Source organism: Takifugu flavidus, chromosome 22, assembly GCF_003711565.1.
Source record: "Takifugu flavidus isolate HTHZ2018 chromosome 22, ASM371156v2, whole genome shotgun sequence".
NCBI classification, from domain to species: domain Eukaryota; kingdom Metazoa; phylum Chordata; class Actinopteri; order Tetraodontiformes; family Tetraodontidae; genus Takifugu; species Takifugu flavidus.
In genome coordinates, this window is record NC_079541.1 from 3,871,790 (window position 1) to 3,894,925 (window position 23,136).

General features: G+C 42.4%; 1 protein-coding gene and 1 non-coding gene across 11 annotated transcripts in view; both read right to left on the reverse strand.

Moving 5' to 3' along the window:
- The window catches only part of LOC130519462 (ELKS/Rab6-interacting/CAST family member 1-like), a 64,136-nt gene that overhangs the window by 7,956 nt on the left and 33,044 nt on the right, over positions 1 to 23,136 (reverse strand). For 7 of the 10 annotated variants that reach the window (XM_057022901.1, XM_057022900.1, XM_057022902.1 and 4 more), the window contains 6 exons: positions 21,609 to 21,744; positions 19,658 to 19,789; positions 15,879 to 16,039; positions 6,043 to 6,190; positions 3,758 to 3,865; positions 444 to 629 (listed from right to left, as the gene is read on the reverse strand). In XM_057022901.1, coding sequence (XP_056878881.1) covers positions 444 to 629; positions 3,758 to 3,865; positions 6,043 to 6,190; positions 15,879 to 16,039; positions 19,658 to 19,789; positions 21,609 to 21,744 — 871 coding nt within the window. Of the gene's footprint in view, positions 1 to 443; positions 630 to 3,366; positions 3,445 to 3,757; positions 3,866 to 6,042; positions 6,191 to 15,878; positions 16,040 to 19,657; positions 19,790 to 21,608; positions 21,745 to 23,136 lie in introns of those variants that run through there. The other 3 variants (XR_008948326.1, XR_008948327.1, XR_008948328.1) reach the window with 1 other exon arrangement.
- On the reverse strand, positions 4,080 to 4,152 carry trnak-cuu (transfer RNA lysine (anticodon CUU)). Its single transcript has one exon. It is a non-coding gene; the product is annotated as a tRNA-Lys (tRNA).

The following is a 23,136-nucleotide window of genomic DNA, read 5'->3' on the forward strand; positions in this document are numbered from 1 at the left end:
GTTTGGAATTTGTTTTTTTTGTTGAATAATATAGTGTTTATAATCTGTGCCTGACAACACAAGTTTATAACCATTACTAATGAGCTACAGCCTCGTTTCGCCTCACTTCTCTTTTTCTCCTCCCACACACGGTTGACAACTCTTTTGACAGTTAAATAAATATACTCTTCATCTCCCCTTCTTGTTCTACACATGAACCCTCCTACTTCTCCTCCTGCTGCCAAAAGGTGGAATTTACTCCCTCTTAAGTTAAACCCCTGAAAGATGTAGCCGCGCCACCGCCAGGAGCTTGTCGTCAGGTGACCCGCCGGAGTAAATCTCTTCAATAATGTCAAAAAAAAACCCCCACAGTGCCAAAACCCTGCTGGGTTCAACATGTTCTGCTCCTGCGTGCGTACGAGAATCTGCACGTAAAGGACCGTCGTCACCAAACGCACGCTCACCTGTTCCTGCGTCATGCTGCGCAGCTGCACGTGCCAGGAGGCGGAGTCAGAGCGGTGATAGGCGGGAGGCGGGCTGAAGTCCTGCAGCGTGATTGGGTCTCTCTCTTGACACAGTGAGGTCAGGTGACTGATGTACAGCTTCAGTTTGCTGCGATTCTGATTGAGATCCAGGAGAGAAGAGAGAGTCTGGAAGAAGAGAGGGTGCACGGAGAAGGATGGAGATGAATTCGGTTTAAAGCTGAGCAACAAATATTATATAAAAGTTTGTCCTTTTTAATCTCTCTAGAGAGTTAGTACAGCAGAACCATTAACTTGATGAGGTGAAGGAAAGATTCCCTCGTTAAAGCTGCAACAGCGGCCGTGATTAATGTACGGGAAGCTTAACGGACACACACATTCTGGAGGGCAGAGACGGGACCCCCCACGAGGCACGTGCACAATGAGACACAAGGACACAGATAAGACAGATCCTTCCCCTCGGGAAGAAGATGGATTTAAGTGCAGAGGAAGCAATGTTAAGTAGAATGACAGAGAGGGAGAAAGAGAGTTTGTTAATTTTATCCCCTCTGTCTGCAGCCATACTCATCATCTCTCTCACACACGCACACACACACACACACACACACACATACATATACACACACACACACATACATACATATACACACACATATACACACATACATATACACACGGGCAGAATCTACTCAGGAAGTCTGACTGGATCGCTCCCTCTTTTTTCAAAGCAAAAGCTTCATAGTTATGATGCAATATAATTATAGCGAATTATAATTAAAATATTGTATATAACAAAGTCTGGAGATTACTTCGGTGACTTCGGTGGCCAAAAGAGCAAGAGACAATTTAATTTAACACACTCCGCTGGCACCCAACATCTACTTTCCTTCATTTCTACCTTGATGTCTTAAGCTATTACATCATAACTGTCTGTTTTTTGTGCAGTATTTGCAATGATTAAAGCAATAAACTTTCCGTCCTCAGCATTGAATGGCAGCGTCAGCTGTCAACACACTCTCTCACACATGAACTACACAAAGCGCACGCACTATAATAACTGTGCATAGATGCACAGACAACATTCATTATTCACTCTCTTTGTTGGTTTTTCCACATTTTTGAAAACTTGGTGGCTGCTTTATGGTGGGGGGGGGGTCTGTTGCATACATTTCACTTCTCCAATAGCAGAGCAAAAATAAAAGCTGGCAGTAGATAAAAGCGACTGTCACTTTGGATTCCGATCCTGCTCCTTGTTTACCACAAAGACAGCACGCGCTTCAGATATCGTGATGTAGTCTTGGTTTTTGTCAGAATATCTTGTGATTGCAGCCACTTGAGATGTCATACATCTGTGTACACACTGTTAAACACACCATCAGTACACACTCATATGGGCTTGTTATTAAAGTTGTAAACTGGGCTGGGGACGATACTGTCCAGTCTGGACAGACAGTTACAGTTACTGAATGTTTCCCTCTGACAGACTGAGACGGAGAAGAATAGATTCCAGGTGATGCTACAAGTGCCAAAGTGTCCACAAACACAACGAACAGGACACATCAGTCACTTCATAACCTCTCGTGTGGTCCGTCCTGCTAGATTGCTTGAAAAACTCAAGTTTGGTTTGGTTTGCAGACCCGCTGTGCAGCTATGTGGTGTCATGCAAATAAAAAACAGGTCAAAACAATAGAAAAGGAACTACCTGGGTGTGTATCCTGTAATAGAACTAATAAATATGAATGCAATTCTATTCTATAGATGAGTTTCGGTTGCCTTGCCTGCTTGTCTTTATATTCCTACATGGCCTGCAATACTGGACTCACACTAGCGTCCAGAATGAATCCAGAGAGTTTTCAGGTACCCAAAGGCACCGTGGAACAATCCCAGCAGAGAGCTAATTTTATAGAACGCTGTATGTGTCAGAATGTGCAGAATGTGTTTTTGTGCTGCTTTATTATCCTCCTCAGTCTGCCCAGCAACACTCTTACTGCAGTATGAAACAACTCCAAAGAGAGACATTCGGCTAACTTAATTCATTCACCACATATTTTAAAAGCCTTCCATGGCACAGACGATACTGTATAGAAACACACACACATACACACAGAGACACACAATCGTACACTGTTCTGATGCAATGTGCTATGGCAAATTACCTGCTGTACACTATGGAATATGTATGTAAAACTGCAGAAAGGAACTTTATGTTCCTTTTCCGCCTGATATCCTAATTTATTTAAGCTTTAGGACTACCTGGAAATGCCACGGGAACTGTGGAATGTTGTGGCTGTTGTAAACCGACAACTTTTAAAACATGGGTGACAAGTTAACGTTGGTTGTCTCGCACCAATGAGGACTATTTTATGTTGCTAATTGTGTACAGACGACATCTTCCAGGTGAACTTTCAAAGTAAATATAATTGAAAAAAAGAACATTTCTCCAATTTCCCATTGGCATGTATTTCCTAAATCCTTATATTACTAAAAATAATATGCATAATTGGAGTTTAATAAAATTTTATGTCAAAACTAGAAATGATCTTTTTTCCACAGTGAACAAAATGAGAGGGAACTTTCACATTTAAGAAAAACTGGAACAAGTTAAAAGATGGATGAGAGGGGACAAATTTGGATACATTTGTGAGATATCCAACACACACACACACACGGAGCAGTGACTTTACAAAAAGGCTGTCGTGGAAAACAAGAAAGATGGAAAATCAAAGAAAATCAAAAGATGACAGACTTGACAAGAAGAACTTGAAAGAGAAATGAACGGATGAAATAGATGAGTCCAAAAGAAATTTGTGAAAATCAGCAAAAAGAATAGAAGGAATGACGGTGGATGGAATTTGAATGACGAGCACATCCGTTAGGGTGTGATCCAGAATAAGAAGACGCTCACCCTTCTGTACAAAATGATGGGCGGAGAGAGAGAAAGGCGGCATGTTATTCGCTAGGCCCAAATGCCCTCCTCATCATCCTATTGGTTAGTTCAGTCCAACCGTAGCATGAGTTTGGAAAAAGCAGGAAGTTAGTGTGTCCAGTTGGAAAATTGCTGACCCAGTAAGCACAGAGAACCTTTTAAAAGAAGGCTATGCAAGGTTTCATAAATATACATTAACAAATTCATTTACGATTTACTTTTTTTTTTTTACAGGAAAAAAGTCTAAGTAACAAAAATATTTTTGTGCATGCTGACATCGAAATGAGAACGATAAAGGTGGTTTTGTGAGGATGGTCGGGGTCTGGTTCTGGTTTAAAGGTGGTTTAGCCCAAAATGGAGGCATTGGTACCTGGTCTGGGGAGGGCTTGTGGTTATTGGGCTGCTCGGTGTTCGGAGAGGAGACCTTCAGATGGTCGTCGTCATAGTTGTCCGCCATTAGCTTCATCCTGTTCTGAGTCTGCAGAGAGAGAAACAGAGAGGTGGCATCTTTACAAACTATTTTAGATGTGTGTGAGAGAGAAAAAGAGCATCAAAACCAAGCGAACGCAACAACCTTGTTAATTTTACAGGCCCTCAAACACCGGCTATTGCATGCATTAGAATAACACAAATGTTTCAGCATAAACAAAGCAGGACATGAGTGTAGCCTGTGTACATGTAGAAAACAGCAGCGCCCAACGTGGGGCTCGAACCCACGACCCTGAGATTAAGAGTCTCATGCTCTACCGACTGAGCTAGCCGGGCTGGGTGCTGAACAAAGAGCTTGTTCCAAAGTTCGAACCCGAGACTCTACGCTTAAGAGTCTGAAGAAAATATGCTTCCAATTTAAGTGCTTTGTCAACTCTTATGTAAAAAACATCTTTGTTGGAAGATCAGTATCAATTTAGACTTACTGGCTGTTTCAAGAGGCGGACCTTGCTAGTACTGGGCTGGATCCCCCTTACCTTCCCGACAGAAGCATGTAACCAGTTTGCTCTTGGGCTGTGGGAGCCCATCTGGTTTAAGGTTTGATGTGAAGCTCATCTGCAGAGCTTTGTCGTAACAAATGGTGAGTTATTTTACTGTTGCCTTCCTGTTAGCATCATCTGCTCTTCTCTGACCTGACCTGACGCTCACTACACTTTTGCTCTTTCTTGGAGAATTCTGTGTCATCCCTGGAGATGGTTGTATTTTTTCAAATTAGCTCATCCTACATGAACAATCATACAATACACCATTTTTGTGTGATATCTGGGGATTGACTTAGAAAAGCTTCACGCCCACGACCCTGAGATTAAGAGTCTCATGCTCTACCAACTGAGCTAGCCGGGCTAATACTAATATGTGCTTTATTATTATACTAAACCATATATCCTACATACTTATCCTACGTACTTTGTGGCAAAGAAAATCAGTGGCAAAGATATCACAGGCAAAGCTAAAAATACTACAAAACCATGCCAGCATTCGGAGCACACACACACAAAAACACACAGAACAGAATATTGAGGAAGTCTCAGCTGTGATCAATCATTGATAGGCTGCAAATTATGACACCACAAAGAGAGAGGGGGGAGCAAATTCTCTCTCCTTCATACACACACGGAGCAACACAAGTCTCTTTCTTGTCAGGAAGCACCTTCAAGACCCAGAGGTGTCATAAATGACTTCAAATAGGATGGAAAAAGAGATGGAGGGATGGCGGAGAAAGAGTGATGCATACTATAATGACTTCATGTGACACAGCTTCTCTATGACACCTTCTACTTTTTCAAAAAAAACTATTCAAACTCTCTGACGTGCACATTAGAACCATCTATCACAAGTGTGCAAACTAAATCTTCCATTGAGCGTCTCAGATTAATGATAAGGGGTTTTAGGCGATGGCGAACAGCTGGGAATTTTACATTTTTGGCCGATCTTTGAGGAGGACAACTCCATCTGTAAAAATTTGGCTGTTCCAGAGCTGTCAGATATCAGAAAAACAAGCCGCGATTCCCAGCCGAACACCTCAAATGCACAGAAAGACTCGAGAAATTAAGGAGATGGCGAATAACACAGAGAGGCACGAAGAAGAAATCCACCAGACTGCAAGTAGGCTCTCTGATGAAAGGGCTGGTTAATTCACGAGACCCAAGAGAACCTCAAGCGTGTTTCCAAGTGTGTGAATAGACCTCTGTATGGAACCACAGAGGCATTTGGTTGTGTTTATATCCTTGTTTTTGGCTTGGTCCGTGTGTACATATCGGTATACAAGCTTGTGAAGGTGTACCCATCCAAGTGGAGCGCCTGAGGTCAACGCCAGTGTTTCTGCTGGCAGAAAAATTAAATAAATACAAATTGATATGAAAGTGTTGTCACCGGAGATTTGCAGAACATTTGAACTCTGTGTGTGTGTTTGTCAGTGCGCGTGTGTGGTAAGCGTGGGAGGGGCGGGTTAATCCTAAATTTACCCTCGGTGGTTGGAGGACTGCGGTCACATCTGGACTCGGTTTCTCTCCGCCTCTTGTTTTCTTTGCTACGCTTGTCATTGCCACCTCACCTGTGCTGTCACTTTTTCACCCCTTCTATGTTTCTTTCCAACCCGTCTCAGCTTTTCTTCCTTATATAACTCAACCAAAAGTGTGGGTGTCTGTGGGTACACCTTGACCCTACCTGTTGTTTGAGCTGATGGACCAGACTATCCTTTTCCCTTTTCAGGGCTGCCACCTCTTCCTGTGTTTTCTTTTTCTTTGAAGACGACAGCTCCAGCAGGGCGATGTTGGCGTCTTTCTCGCTTATGGCCGCCAGCAGTGCCTCTTGCCTACGAAGAATAGGAGAATCACGCATCTTGTTAGCAATGTGAGGCATTTCCGTAATGAAGTAACATCTATGGAAAGCAAAAAAGAAGTAAAGACTCAAATCCTTCAAGTCAACACATTTTTAATGTATCAAAAATGTACATGCATAATAAACAGAAATTCCACAAGAACATTCCAGAGGGTTCCCTTCTAATCTGTATGGAAGCAAACATCCCAGAGACGAATACCCTGAAACTCGCACCTTGTCTTCAGAAGGTATTTCAGAGCTCCACTGAATCATCTCTACGGTTCTAAATGGAGCTCCGCTGATTTACAGAAGGATAAAAATGAATTCCTGGTGGAATACCAGTAACAGTTGGTTCTTGTTTTTAGGCTGTTTTGTCTTTGGCTGCTCTCCACACCAGCTAGAATCTGATAAAAATAAACTGGCATTTAAGTGTTGTTGTGGCGGAGCGTTTTCAGCTGTGAGAACAACCAAAACAGGCTCGGGTAAAAAGCTGGGGGAGGACAGCGTCTTGCTGCTGGACAGGGACTGTTTTAGAAGCCAGGTGGCTTAAAGCTCGTAACCTCACATGAGTGACTACCCAGCTATCAACAAACGCTCCAAACTTAATCTCACGTTAACTGTGATTTACAGCATGAATACCTTCCATTCTCCCTTTTCAGACAGGCATGAGCTTGTATTTTCTAACTGTCTTTCCAGCTTTCTTATTTGTATCCCCCCCCCGCCCGAACGGTCGGTCAGGTTGACAGATATATAACATTCCGTGTGGTCAGGAGGCAAAAACCCGCATCCCATCCATCCCCTCTGCCGTAGAACTGGCTGAGCCACAGCCGAAGACACCCAAGAATCTCACAATTCTCAGAAATCTGCGCGCCTCCTGTGAGAATCTAAATCCCGCTGGTTTACATCCACAACCCCTTAAAAAAATGACCACACGCATTTAACAAAAAGACATAATGCAGTGAGAAACGAGCGTCTAAAAGCAGATAAATACATGTCGAAGGATTTGAGAAGTAGCTTTACTGTTCAGGAGCCCAGCATGGCTGACACCCGGCCTCCTCATTTATGTATTTAAGACCACTGTTTCGGAGGAAACGGGGTCCTGGTGGCAGAAACCTGCAGGACCTGGAACATTTGTCACAGACGCCATTCATCAGTGTGCAGAGCAGAAAGTCCAAGGCCGCATTCCTGTCTGATTACTCTGTGAAATGAAGAGCGTATGTCCTCTTTTAAAATGATGACGGCTGTGGTAATTGTAATATAACGTAATAATGGCCTAAAGGCAGAGGGGCCACATTGACGTGGTCACATGCCGTCCCTCACCAGCCACCTACCCACCTCTCCCTCCCTCTGTTTGTAAAGAGGACCCCGGGCATTCCTCCTGTCGTTCGGCAGTCGTGCGCTATGATGTCATCGCTGTGGCGACAGTGAGCAGATGCACACAAGTGCACCAGGCACCTGACCCCAACCCCAACACAGGGGCCTCTCTCCTGCTTTAAACCACTCGAGCCCCCTCATTTTATCACAAACACTAATGCCTGGTCTGAGATCACTCACATATTTCTACACACACCGAGGCAGCTTCCTGCATGAGTGTATCGTACTGTGACAGTCTGTTTCTAAGTGTGTATGTGTCTGTAAGGGTGTGCTCAATGCACATCGGAGTGCTTGTGGATGTTCGCAGAAGGTCGGAGTGTGTGTGTGTGTTCAGGGCTACAAATGCGTATAAGTGTGTGGCCACTGTGACACTGTCCAGTCTCTTTACAGAGCTATTTTAGAGATAATCACGTCTCTCTGTGTTGTTTCTGACAGAACAAGCAGCTCACAGTTGTTTTTAGTGACACTGTCACCTTATATATTTTAGTTTTATGGAAGGTTTTCCTAAGTTTTCACTGAGGGGAAAAAATCAGTCAATTGTGAAATGTGAAGATTAATCTTCCTTAGGTATGATTGGTGGATCTTATTGAATTTTATTTGCCGCATAGTAAAATTGATGGATTTCAGCTATTAAAAACAATATAACAGCATCCATACATTGCACCTTTTTGATCAGAGTTGCTCCCATCTGGCTAGAAGATGTGTTCATATAAGCCTCAGCTGGATCGCCAGCGGGAAGATTACAATTGTTTAAAACATGCACCAGAACTAAATGTACGTGCACTTGATATTACAGCTCGTAGAACATTTGTGTTTTTTGCATTTCAGTCCTGTTTTTTAGCTTCTTTGTAGTGATATAACTTCAAGTGCAACTATCCTGCAAGTTCTAACAGTTATTATAGTTTAACCAGATGTGTTTGAAGCCAAAACTGAGACACACGAAGAAAAAAGGCAGAGCGAACAGCCTCTGAAGGGTGTAAAAATGCGATGGTGCACTGACATTCGCTGAAATCAAATCAAATGATTTGCGAGGGCTTTATTTTTTCTACTTTGTTTACTGTTGTGTAAATCAGTAAGAAAAGGGTTGTGGGGAATACAGGAAAATACGGTTGGCTCTCAGTTATAGCTAACCATGCCAGAAGGCACACACACACACACACACACACACACACACACACACACACACACACACACACACACACACGCGCACAACACAGTGCTACAAGTTTAGCTTTTGACTCTTTATAATGGGGCCCAACAGAATAGTATTTTTTCTCCCAGCTGACAGCTTCTGTCTTGGGGCAGACAGCCAGTGAGCAGTGGGCCCCCAGTCTCATCTAGTTAATGCTTTCACTCTCTCTGTTTGTCACACACACACACGCACGCACACATGCACGCACGCACACACACAAACACAGACACAGACACAGACACACACACACACACACACACACTCTTAAGAGTCTTAAAAGCAAGCTAAAATAAGTTAGGAGGCCTCATTTTAGCACCCAAACCTACACACATAAATGTGTACTTTAAATATAGGATACACAACATATGGTATATGCATCTAACATGCAGCGCAAGTGCTCTTTATGTCTGTTGCCTCCAGCTGTATTGGAACACACGTACACTTACTGCTTTAGGTTTATGGCCCTTTATAGCCATACAAGAGAAAACACCAGGCAGTGCACGCACACATCGGAGCGGGTTTTATGAAACATTTGTTCGTGCTCGCCTGCCATGTGTGCAGCACCAGCTCAACTACAGCCAATAAAGCCACAGTTTATGGTGAGACCTTTTACTGCTGGTCTCGCTCTCTTTTTTGCGAGAGCGCCCACACAAAATTTTACTTCACTGGGTTACAACAGAAGTTTATTAGAGAAAATGACTGACACCTACAGTAGTTGCTGATTTCAAACCTTTCTCACACTCTACTTCTTTGTGGGACCATGCAAAAACAGCAATTACCAGGATTTACTGTTGAAAGATATCGAGGCTTTGCTTTAATGCTAAACCCCAAATTGTCCTGGTCGATGGGATCTGGTTCAGTTCTGGCTCTGATTAAGCAAAAAAAAAAAAAAAAGCTGTGTTTTATTATAGCTGCTTGTATACTGTAGCTATACAGAGAAGAAAAAGATTTTTGGAACAGATTTTTGTGCCTTATATTATATTAAAATTGTGTTAGGCACACTAGATATAAATGATTTAGTATGGAGAGAATACGGGATGAGAGACCATCACAACTGGAAAAAGTAGGAGTTGAGAAAATAGGTTAAATCTTGTGCAAAGGATAAGTGTGCGCGCATGTATGTGTGTATGTGTGTGTGTTTGCTCGTGCGCGTGTGTAAGGGAGGAAAAAACTCCCCTCAAGGAGCTGTTGTACATCAGAGAGGCTTAAAGAAAGACAGCGAGCAGGCTTACACACCCTCACACACACAGAAAGAAACAGCATTGACAGGAAAGGGAATAAAAAGACTGGAGAATTTGGGGGGAAAACAAATCAAAGAGACGTGAAGGGAGGGAGAAGGAGAGAGAAAGAGAGAGGGAGATGAGCGGAAAGAGCAGCAGGAAGGGTAGGCAGAGAGACAAAAGCTGAGGGGGGGGGGGGAGAGGAGGGCAGGTGGGACTGCTGCATGACAGAATGAGGATCTGTTCTTGACACATCTCGCCTTTTTCCCCATAAAAAAAATCTCACCCCACTTGCTCCCTCACCTCCCTCCGCCTTTGTCTCTTGCTCTCCCTCACACCACAAAAACACACACTGTGACTAATAAGAAAGGTGGAAAAAAATGCATTATCCATGGTCCGCAGGAGTCGGTTCCTTCAGCGGGACCACACACACACTTTTTTGAGATGTGTGACTAAAGACGCAGCCGTGTCTTCACTCTAGTTTTTCACAGTAAATCCATTTTTATGGTGCGCTACAGAGAGCAAGAAATCTGCTTACGATCTGTCGGCACAAGCTCCCGAAACACTTACTAATCAGCTCAGTGGACACCTGCAACTTCCATGTTTACAGGAGAAAAATTCAGAAAACTGTCTTCTTGTCATACAGAGAATGAAAAGTGTGTTTCTGGACCTGCACGGCAGCTTTTAAAGGTGTGTTGCTTGAATTATGGGAAACTGCACCGTGAAGAGTAAGATTTTAGGGACTCTTGGGGAAAAGCACATGAAAAGCATCAGAACATGTTCGACAATCTTTCAGAACTGTATTCTTTTCCACTGTTTTCATTTGTTAAAATGAAAGGAAACCTTTGCAGGCATCCTTTTTGTTTTTATATCTTCTTGTCCTCCTCTGAACATTGCCTAATGCTTGGCTTCTTGTACTTTTAAACCATTAAGTCATATTAAGCGCATTTTATTGTACTTATTTGATATAGTTCAGGAATAAAAGCGCGCCCAACAAAACCAAATGCTGTAACGAGAGACTTTATGCTTCTTATAAGGCTTAATAGATGTTTTAAGAAGAGTATTTGTGATTTAAACTTGTAACCAAAGCTGATTTTAATTGCTGGTTGGGCCCCTCCTCGTGTCTCTCATAGGAGGGGATGAAAAAATAAAGGAAAGAGGCAGACAGCCAGTGTCAGAGAGGGCAACGAAAGCAAACACATGCAGACGATGCTAGAAAAACGGGAGGAAGGAAGAGGAACGGAGAGATTTGAGCTTGTAACAGTGTCAAAACTGTGCCCCTTTGTGCTGTGCCAAGCTCTGAAAACACTCTGTAAAACACAACCACCTCATGTGCAAAGCTGCTCTGGCACGCTGTGAATTAATCTCATCGCTGTCTGGGGGATCAAAGCACTTTTCTCAGATTTACGACAGCGCGCCACACACGTTTCCACATAAATTGGTATGGCGTGCTTTAGTCAATGCCTATAGGCATGTGTGCACGTGTGAGTCTTCTGATCCTCTTTACTGATATTAATATTTCTCTCCTGTCGCTTGTTTAGTACAAATGGTCTGATTATAAAGCTATACCATAGATGCAACATGGAATTGTTAACAGTCCAAAAATGACAAGACGTTTGTAGCAACAGCTATTAACCGGCCGTCCTCTTCAAGAAATATGATGCGAGTGAAGAATGTGTAACGTTTTGTCAAACGCTCGCCAAATGATTTAAAGAACTGGCCGAAGTTAGCAGCGAATACGAAGGAGACCTGCGACATCCAGGAAAGTTTACGAACTGGTCGTGCCTGTATTCAGATGTGGGACAGAACGGTGTCCCGCCGGGGCGACGCTGCACAAGTTTTTCAGAGCTTGTAAATACAAATATGAGGTTACCAAAAAATCCAGCCGTTGATAAATGTGAGATAATTCAATGAGGGACAGCCTGTCTGAGAAAAGCCAGGTGATAATAACCTTTCCAGACAGCAGTGAACATGAAAGAATGAAGAGGAAGAGGAAGGGTGGGAAGATCCGAAGACAAGAGTGAGGTTTAGGAATAGTGGAGAAGGACGGACAGCAGGAATTAGGAGAGGAGAGCTGGGTAGGAAATAAAGCAAGGAACAGAGGAGCAGAGGGGAAATAAATTGGATTTACAGTGTTCACCATGAGGCATAAGCCAAGGCCCTCACTGCAGGAGGGCAGCTCACTTTTTCTGCAGACTTTCTGCTCAGTGCAGAACACAGTTGGAATATTCACAATGTCTGCTAAATCTGAAGCTGCTTTAGTCCAAAAGGACGCCTAAAAGGCAAAAGCATCACTATTCCAATCTTTATTATTACTGGTTTGCTGGAATCATGGTGAAAAATGTGTTTTCGTTCTTAATAAACAGCTGTAGTGACTTAAAATCCTCCAACTTTACAAATAAACACAAAGCAGCGTCGCACCGCTTTGTGTTTCAGGACATTTGCAGCGGATGAAATTTTTATTTTAACGCTCGTAAAATCTTTACGTGCATCGTTTTGTCCCGGTAAAAATAATGACCAATAAATCACTTTTGTGTGCGTGCAGGGGAGGGACGTCGCGTGAATGAAAGCCACATACAAGGGCAGCTATGCACTCGATAAACTGTGTGCAGTCTGAAAGATTGATGGATGAACAGAAGGAGCGGGGGAGCAGGAGTTGGAGGTGATATCATTTCTTTGAGACATCACACAGCTTTGTTGGCTTGACTGAGTTATTGTTGGGCAGCTGTCTTTCTCCTCTTCCTTCTTTTTTGCATACTTCTCACGTCTCTCTGTTGTTTAAACCCACTAACGGTCGTTTTATTTTGTTGTTTTTCCTCGCCTGTTTTCAGCAAATCTATTCTCTATTTGTTTCAAATGCTCACAAATGTTTTTGAATGCTGCTGCTGCTGTCGTGAAAACAGCAGATGAGGAAAATAAATTTCAAAATTCGAGACCTTTTTACAGTTTTAGGGCCAGTGGTTGTAAATTGGGATTTCAGACGTGCCTCCCTGCTGTTCCACACCCTGTCAGCATATTCCTGCAGCTGGTTGCAACACACAAAAACACCTGCCTGCTTCAAACTGTGCACGTCACGTTAGGACATATATCTGCAACTGCGGGATGGGAAAAATGGCAAACATGTGCGAGATAAACTGCACCTGTGGGTGCCTTACGTGCATGCAAATATCATCATCAGTTTACCGATGAAAACGCAAAGAAAGACATAAAATGTGTGTAAATGCGCGTGAGGAGCAACATTAAGGCAAAACGACAAAAGCAGGACAGCAAGGCAGTTGCGTGCATCTGAACGTGCGTTGATATATTGTATATTCCACATAAATATATGCTCCACAAACCTCTGAAACCTGTCTTGCCGTAAATCACAGCTGTGGGTACGTTAAACCTCACAACAGTTTAAAATAGGGCAACAAATCAGATATCAAACTGCAAAGAATTATGGCAGCCAGAGCATGCAGAGACAGCTTGATGTGCATTACACTGTGGACACATGGGACGTGGCCACCCTTAAACCTTAATCTTATGTTTAACATGTGGGGGGAAACCAGCGAGACATGATGCATGTGCTGACCAAAGCTCTTTAAAAAAATAACATGAAATCATGTTATGTGGATAACTTCCAATAAAACAGCTGCCTTTAACGTTGTAATTTTGTGCTGGGAAAAACGCGCAATGTAGAATATCTGAATTCTGAAACTGACCTGTACAATGCAGAGGAGTTTTTTTTCTTTTAACTAAATTAGTTGATTACAGACGCAAACTCTTGGGATTAATCACTGTTCATTTACGATGTGAAATGTCATACGCATGATTAAAGAAGGCACAATCAGATCATGATAACAGTGGGAAATACTACAAACAAAGAGCAGTATTTAAATGTATTAGCTTAATGATAAGCTCACGAGATCATTGCTGCAATACAAATTCTGGCTGTACGAAACGGTCATATGGTTTTACTCTGCGGTCAGGAATGACCCGTCCCCAACTCCTGAGCCGAGAAGCTGTGGACTGGAAATATGAGGCTCCTCACAAAGCAGTTCTCTCTGCAATAAGGAAGTTTTTAGCTAGCACAAACCTCGCCCTGGAATCAAGCTTGGAAATTTAAAACGTTTATTTGAAACTAAAATGCGCAGAATAAATGGGCATCATTTGTAACAGCGAATGACAGGATTGATTAAAACTCCCTCTAGAGACTCCTCAATGTATTACTTGTTAATAATGACTTAATCAAGCCCAAAGCTTTGTTCAGTGCTAAGGTCTCGGCGTGAAATCAGTCAGAATGTTGCAACAATGAAAACATAAAGCCACCTATTAAATTTTCATAAAGTTAAAGCATTTGCATGAACGCATGTGGCTCTCTGTGCGTGTATCCGATCATATCAAGAGCTAGACAGCGGTACACGGTTCCTGCATTAGCACACTACTGACTGAGGAGAGAGGTGAGGAGATAAAAGAGGACGGGAGAGGAAAAAGACAAGAAGGAAGAGGAGTGAGAGTTTATGAGGTGTCAGGTGAAGCTCACATCAGTGTGGAGACTGAACCTCTTCCTGGAACATTTTGGAACGAGGTCAGGCTGGAAACTATACTGAAGATATCACAAGTGTTGCTAATTTCAGATTAAGTGCTGAAGGTTGCGACTGAGTTATAAATTAGAGTAACAAAAGTGCCTGGAAACTTCACACAGTAAATATATTAAGTGAATGGGAAACTGAGGAAATGCAGTTTCGATGTAGAATTTACTGTCAAAGGTTATAAAACGTTTCATATTTCAGATTCGGGGACGAGACAGTGAGCCAGTAATGTCGTCATGTTTCCATCTGAAATTAATTGAAGAGCTAGAGTGTAAAATTTGGTGGCCTCTAGTGGCTACAGATCACAAGAAGTCAAGCTCCAACCTCATTGTTCCTTTTATTAACTGTCAGGAACATGTTTCACTGACAAGGTTAAGACGATATATATTTGAGAGCATGTTCTTATATATATATATATATATATATATTATTTTTTTTTTTTTTTCTGTGTATATAATCTGTGTTCACACTGAATTAAAAGCAATGAAATGGCGACAAGGGCGACAATGCCACAGTAGCAGACTGGCCTCCCCAGGGATACCATTTAGCTGACCGATGAGAAAAACGAATCCACGTCCATCCAATCTGGTTTTATAACACATGCACGGCACATGGCTTCGGCATGCACGTTTGCAAACGTTTGGAGAACTGTGAGGACACGGGTCAGTGACGCCACGCGGATCCTTGAAAAAAACACGGAACGGTCTGGAACTGCTAAAATATTCCCCGACCAGGGCCGCAGGAGCCGCGGTTCTACAGTTTTGTTGATGAGCCCTTGGATGAGGTCACACTGGTTAATTTACAGTCATAATGGGACGGAGGCTAAATGCTTTTATAGCACATGCTCTCCATAATAACATCATATAATATGCCAATCTCTATCAGAAACAAGATGACGACCCCTATAAACTGCATGTAAAAAAGATTTTGAAAAGCTACCAACTCTAAAGATTCATGACATCCACATAAACCATGTCTAAGTGGTCCGTCCAGCAGGTCCAAACGCTAATATTTCTGAAACAAGAGATGAATGTTTTTGCATTTTTTTGTTGCAAATGAAGCCTCGATGACCACAGAAAGGTCTGGGAAACATCAAGATGACGGCTGCATTCTGACTTTTGTGATTTTATGGCTCCGAGAGGCACGCACACATTTGTATTTGGGTTGAAATGGTCCAAACAATGAGCATGTTGTTGCAGGAATGTATAGGCCGTAGTTGGACAAATGAGTTTTTCAGTTGGGGATGGGATGTGTTTGTCCGTGTACATCTGCTTTACGTGTTATCATAAATAGAGGTAATAAAACGTGTGTTTTTTGTTGTCTTACTTCATTTCCAGGACCTCCTCCAGGTGCTTCCTCCTCTCAGCACGCAGGGCGGTCAGGTGACCTTCCTTCTCAGCCAGTGAGAGCTGAGTTGACGACAGCTTGGCTTTCATCACCTCCAGTTCCTGTTTCACCCTCTCCATGGCAACAAGCAGGTCCTCCACCTAAAGTATACATTGTACCATAATTAAAATATGGCTTTTTATTCCCGACTTCCCTGCTTTTAGCTTTCTTTTTCATGCACTTTGGCAATGTCCCGTGCGCTTTGTTACATACGTCATATTTTTTCTTTTTATATGAATCTGCCAAATGTATTTAAGATGTTATCTTTGCTCTCCTCGGGTTGTTTTCTGTTCTCTCCTCGCCATAAGTATCACTCGAGCTTCTCTCTGGATGGACCGTACATCATTTTGTCCATGTTTGTCTATGAGGTCGTAGGGCTGAGGTTGCTGTATTCCTCATGTTGTGTTGACAACGCAGCCTGTCTGCAACACACTCACACTCACACACACACATTTTTGAGTGCAAGTGTGTGTGATTGAGTGTTTCACATCAAACAGATCTACCCACACAATACAACAGCACACAGTCAAGTCCTCTTTAGATAATTCTTTCCCTTCTTACTGATTTGATACTCCCTGTTTCTCTGAAGTGTTGAAGTTAACAGAAAACAGGACTGCCAGAAAATATATACGTCTGAGCAATGCAGATAATTCCTACAAACGCTGGCGTCGACCCAAAAGTGGATTAAATCTAATCTGAAAACAGCTCCTGATGAGACGGGAGTGGGAAGAGAAAGTCATTTTTGTTGATGAGTGATGGAAAATAAAGAATTAAAACAGCGCGGAGTCAAGTAATAGGTAATACTTTCCTCACTGAGTCTGTTTGGTATGAATGAGTGCGAGCCCAAGTCAGATAAAAATACCTTCTGTATATATGGAGTTTATTTAACCCTTAAACCAAAATTCTGTAAAATCATGTCATAATATTTCTTTTTATTTTTAAAAAAAAAAATGGCTTAAATAAACTTGTATGCGATGTGTAATACCTAAAAGAAATAAAGGAATATTTTAACAATAAACAGTAAATGAGGATTTCTTTTTGCTCCTTCCTCTAGTTATATGACACAGAATCGAAAGATGGAAAACAACAACAACGGCTGACACAGATGAGGGATGAATTGGGGAATATTATGGTTTTGTTACCTTTGACCACCTAAAGCCGGCTGTGGTGAACTCATGAATGTGACAGAGCTGCATACAAAAAGATCAGCAAGACGGTGAGAAGAGTCGGGTTCAGGAGAGAAAAAGGTCAGAGGAAAAGGGGCGGTAAAGATTAATGGACGGGGAAAGGAAGGGGGAATTTGAGAAAGTGGAAAGTAGAGATACAGGAGGGAGGGAGGGAATAATCAAACGGTAAAAACAAGGAAGATGAGAAGGAGAAGTTGGAAAATAGGTTTTTTAAATGCTCAGCGAGGCTGTGCAGCCAAAACAGAGACAACAAAAACGCACATTAAAGAAACATTATAAGCCAGTCAGGAGGCGTTAACATGCATCTGAGACAAGAAGCTTAGCAACTGAAAGATGATGGGATGTGGGAACGAGCAAAGAGCAATAAGAACTGGGTGGAAGACAAGGAGCTGGAGGAGGAGGAGAGCTATTTCTTCAGTCTCTGCAGGGTTATATTAAGCGGAAGAGAGGGAAAAGAAAGTGCACTGAGGTCAAAAGCGAAAACTGTTTAGTCACTAAAAACCGGAGAAGACAACGTGGACAGATGGAGTGTGTCGCGCTGCTGACCTATTCCTGGCTCCCTCTCCCACCCACACACCTTTCTCCAGTAATCACACGGCACTGACTCACGTCTAGTTGAAGAAGTTTTGTATATTTTCATGTGGTTTTGGTCAACTGTCCACAGGTCAGCCCCTCACACAAATATGCGGGCTCTCGTTAGAAGACTTCAAACTGAAAGCGCGCACGACGCCACCGATGTGTAGTTTGTGTGTGTGTGTGAGTGGTTTGGCTGCATTCACGTGTGTGTGTGTGTCAACACTAAAATAAGCAATGTGTGTGCCTTTGAGCAAGCTGTCCTCATTAAGAGAGGAAACTGTTTCTCTCTCTCGGTCGTTTTGTAAATCATTATGTGAAGGGTTAATTGCAGCAGAGAAAATACAGTTAGAAAATAGGAACACAAAAATATTTATTTATGATTTATATAGGCCCACTTTTTTGGTTCGGAAAAACCAAAGTCGCCCCCGTCTGGCTGCTGCTGAATGCGGCGTTGTGCTGCGCTGGCGCGCTGTTTAAATACGAGTTCTTTCCTTCACGTTTGTGTGTTAGGAGGAAGACGTGTGTAATATGTCGTGTGCTATAGCCCACATGCACATGTCTGCATTTGTGTCTGTGCTGAAAGGCCCTGCCGGTGTTGTTGATGTTGGGTGAGGACCGCAGTGAGCGTTTGGCCGCCATCTCCGCTCGTTCACCACACGCTGATGTTTCTACTCCTTCCTCCTTCACTGAAGCATTTCAACACATAGGAGGCTTTCCAGCACCCTGTCCTGGTCTGAATGGCCTCGGTTCTGTCTAATTAAAGCTGCCACTGGCAGCATTTTGAAGCATTTCAATGTATCTCTGCCAAATTAAACGCGATTGCTTGGGGCAACAGCTGTAAACAAAGTCAGCTTTGGGAGGATGAACATGTTGGATTTGATTATTTCTGTCTTTCATTTACGTTTATTTTTTTTTGCTCTTTCTTGCGACAATGTGATCTCAGACCCTCTGTGCAATTATGTCGGTGAAACAGAACGATTTCACTTTAGCATGAAAGTTTTCCAGGCACAAAGATCTAAAAAATTAAGCTAACACTCTAAATTTGCTTTGAAAAATACATTAAAAATGAGTATTGCATTTTTGATTCACTTCTTCTGCATTTTAGAAATTATATTTACATGACAAAAAGCCAATTTAATTTTCCTTTTTTCCCTCCTTTATTCATACAGTGCTACTATTAGTATTTTAAATGTTTTTGACAATTGAATTACTGCGCCCATCTTGACTGTATTATAGCAAAAGGCCCTGTAGTGAATCATTTTGGGCTTCCTGTCCATAAACATAAGAAACATAACGTTATTCATGACTGACTAACATTCACCAATGAATGAATAACATTTACCAATGCACCATTGTGGTTTGTGTCCAGATGTCCATTATTTACAAGCATTAACAACAATATCCAGCTATTTTTATTTATTGTTTGCCATATCTGGGTTTTCTTTGAGAGATTTCCCCCCATCTATGGGTTTGTTAGTCATGTATCCATGGGAAGACACGCGTAGCGTCTGCTAATCCTTTACTCTCTGAGCCTCCTTTAACACCTGTATGACCTTTCCTGGTGTCTTCATACAGAATTAAAAGAGAATGATTTTAAAAACGTGTGGTGTGCTGCAATCCAGAGTGGAGAAAAAACAAGCTGTTCACTGAATAGCAGTGTTTATATTTCTCCTCAAAGGTTGACCCCGCACGATTAGCGCACATGCAACGCCACCTCTGAATGAGCTCAGCTGGCAAAGGATACGTTGCTATTACTGAGTACCACAACTGGCACAGCCGTGTTTACCTATGTCATATTTTTCATGTCTCACACATAAGGAAAAATTAAATTAAGGATTCGGGATTGGCAAGGATTGAGCTTAAGGAAAACAGTCGGAAAGGTTGAAGTTGAATGTACTGGCTGGAAGTCCGGGTTGTCCTTCAACATGCAGGGAACTAACACGAGGAAGACGGTACCTGTTTTTCCGACTGTGCGTGCGCCTGTTCCTCCTGGGCGAGCACCACTTCTCTCTCTGCTGTAATCTGAACGCTTTCCCTCAGCGCCTCCTCCAGCTCTTCGATGCGCTCTTCTTTCTGGCGGAGGGTATCCTGCAATGAGAGGAGATTCAGGTACTGCACAGTGACCGTCAATAGCTCCTATATCGGATGGGACTCGAACCCACAACCCCGAGGCCTTATGCTCTGCCAATCTGAGCTAGCAAGTCAAAAAAGCCTCGGTTGTCATGGGAAATTCACTTACTGGCAGGGACCAAAACCGTTTTCAGTTTTAAGGGATAACAGATTTACAGCATTTAGTGCAGTTTAAATATTTTCTTATATTATTTCTCTGGCATGATCCATGTGATTTGTTTAAAAATGTGATAAGAAACAGATGTTTTTGAGTTAATACAGTGTGCATGTGAACAGTAATGTCATAAAAGCGATGTTGAACTATAACACTAAAATTGACTGAATGGTGGAATATCCATTGTAGAAAATAAGCTGGAATTTTAGGAAAGATTTCAAAACCTTTTTATGTAGTGGCTTGAAAGGATTTTTATATCAACTGTTTTTACAGAAATTCACTTGACGTGCTTAAAATTTGCTAATGTAACATCTGTCATATCTGAGAGACAGTCCATCGCATTAGGGACTCGGTCATATGCTGTTAATGTGTCCCCAAAGTGAAAACACTCAGAATTCCAGATTTCTGTTTCCAGTAACCGGGATAAGGAGTCGACGATATGATTTACATCTGCCCCTTCCAATCATACATGAAGCTGTTTTCCCTTAAAGGGCTGTTTGCCTTCCTGCCAAGGCATCTGCCTCTTCAAGTTAAATTAAAGCTGAAGGTGCCGATGGAGACAGAGCAGTCGGGAGAGGATGAGACATTACAGTGGCCATCGTCAGACCTCCAGCTCATCACAACACGTGTTATAAATCTGGTCCTGCTGCAGCTCCGACGTTAGTTCTCGTCTAGCTATGCAGACTGAGATTGACTTTAATTAGATTAAATCTTGTTGTATTCAATTGCAGTCGAGTCTAAATTACGCTCACATTTCATTTTCACCATTGAGGCCCGAACTATGCAGACAAAGATGACAATAGACACATGGTTCCGACCGCACTCCTGCCTCAGATGTGACTCACGTAGCCACAAGCCAATCTTTTAACCGCAGTCATCCACCAAACCACAACATCCAAACTCGTCAGCAACAGGCAGAATATTCTCACATGGACACAGACACACACGCACACACAGAATGTCTCCAATCAACAGTCCTCCGAGGTTAATGGCTCTGGGAGGAGGCTGCAAGAGGAGAGGAAGGAGAGACAGAGTCATCCAAAGTTTACCGGAAACTAAGAGGTGCGAGGAAAATCAAAGACAGATATGTGGAGGTCATGGAAAACTTTAAACCTGAAGAAATACAAAGATATACTGTATGTATATATATATATATTAAATCCTGTGAGCCTTTGACACTGAAGCAAATATTTTCAAACCAGAGGAAATGTTCTAAAATCCACAGAATCCTCTTGCTGGTTGAGTGTGTGTTGTGTGGAGGTTGTTGCAGTGCTCTTTAATCACCTCTCCACCAGATTCACTCGTATTCATCTGACCATCTTAGATCTGCTCTCCCTGTCAATCATCCTCTTTCGTTATCCCTCATACAGTCCCTGAGTGAGAACTGCTGCGTGTGTGTGTGTGTGTGTGAGAGAGAGAGAGAGAAGAGAGAGAGAGAAGAGAGAGAGAGAAGAGAGAGAGTTTGACATTGCCTACGGCTGCTTCCTGTCACAATTGTCAAGTTATGATGAATCATTGTTGTGATAGGAGACAATATTGAAGCCACGGCAGAGAGAGAGGAGAGAAACTTTCTCTGCCTCACCCTCTCCTAGATCTCCCAGTTCTTCCTCCCTCTCCACGTACCTTTATCTGCTGGGAACTTTCATTCAGATTGTCCTCTCTCTTCTTAGCATCCTCCATCAGCTGGGCATTCCTGCTCTTCTCCAGTTGCTCCTTGTGCTTCAGGTTGGCCATTTTCTTCGACTGTTCTTTCACCTGCCTGCACATATGAAGACAAGCAGCAAACAATTAACACAAAAACTACATGCCAACATTGGTCATACCAACGCACAGCAGACAACGCACACAAAGATAAATACACGGGTGTTTTATGGAGATTCCTTTTTTGGGGGAAATAAATAGTGCTCAAGACTGTAAAAATGCAGAAGAATTTAATTAAAATACAGCATAGCGGTGGTCTCTCTAAAGATGCTGACCGTAACAGATCAAGATCTGCAGTTGGAGTCCAGAAGGAGATATTTCTTACATGTTTAAATACAAACTAATGGAGAAGGATCAGCAAATACGCTGAATTGCTGGATTCTTCTTTTTTTTTTTAAGCATTGAGAAGATAACATCTGAGGTCGACCAGCCCTGGAGAAACATGTTTAAAGCTGCCTGACACCACAAGTGAGATGACTGTTCATGATTACTATGATTAGTAACTAATAGGTGCAATTTAATGCCATAATGAAATCGCTCAAGATGGCTGTAATGTAAAGATCAGTGCAGGAATTCATTATAGACTTATGACTTAATGACTATATAATATCTGATAGTTCAACATAGAGAAAAGAGCTGTTCACTGAGGGATTATTGGGTGTCTGGAAGCAGCGTGTAAATCATCATTGGGAAAAAGAATGTGTGAGCAATAGAGTATGATGAGAAGGGGGGTGACGGGGAGAGGGAAAGATTCCTCGTGGGAGCAGTGTGGAGAGAGTTTAATCCATGTTTAAGCAGTCTGGAAGCTATTGTAGCTCTGTCACAGACCTATCAGCTATCACACAGCCTGACTAGATTAGAGTCTTTTACACACACGCGCGCTAAACCAAGCTAATGCCAGTAAGATTTGACAATGTCTACCGAATCATGGCACAGATGTAAGATGGGATATTGATGCAGGCCGTCTTAAGACAAAGCTAAACTGCTGACTAACACGTTCGAATGCATTAAGGCTCGGCCAAAGTCATCCTTGTCGCTCTGTGAGTCTTTTGTCTATTTGCTTTTTTAATGTGTCGGTCTCCTGCAAATGTTTATGCACATGTGCACACTCCTGCTAGCATAACTTCTTACAGGATCATAGCTAAATCCATTTTTGTTACTGCTTCCAGTAAAAGAGCTGATCCCTGAGCTGAAATAGTGATGGGAAACCTGTAGCAAACTTCAGCTGGAATGCACGCACGCAGGTCATAAACTGCGGCTCTTAACAAGTTCCTATCTCTATCTGCACTACGTGTGCACCACAGAGCTTTAGTATGTATTAGAGTAGTCTTATTTTTCACTATTTCACACCTACGGGTTCAAGCGTCTGTCAAAATTCATTAATATAGCTTTATTGCTTGGTTGTTTTAGATATGTGCGATACACGTAAAACATCCTAACTTTTATCTTT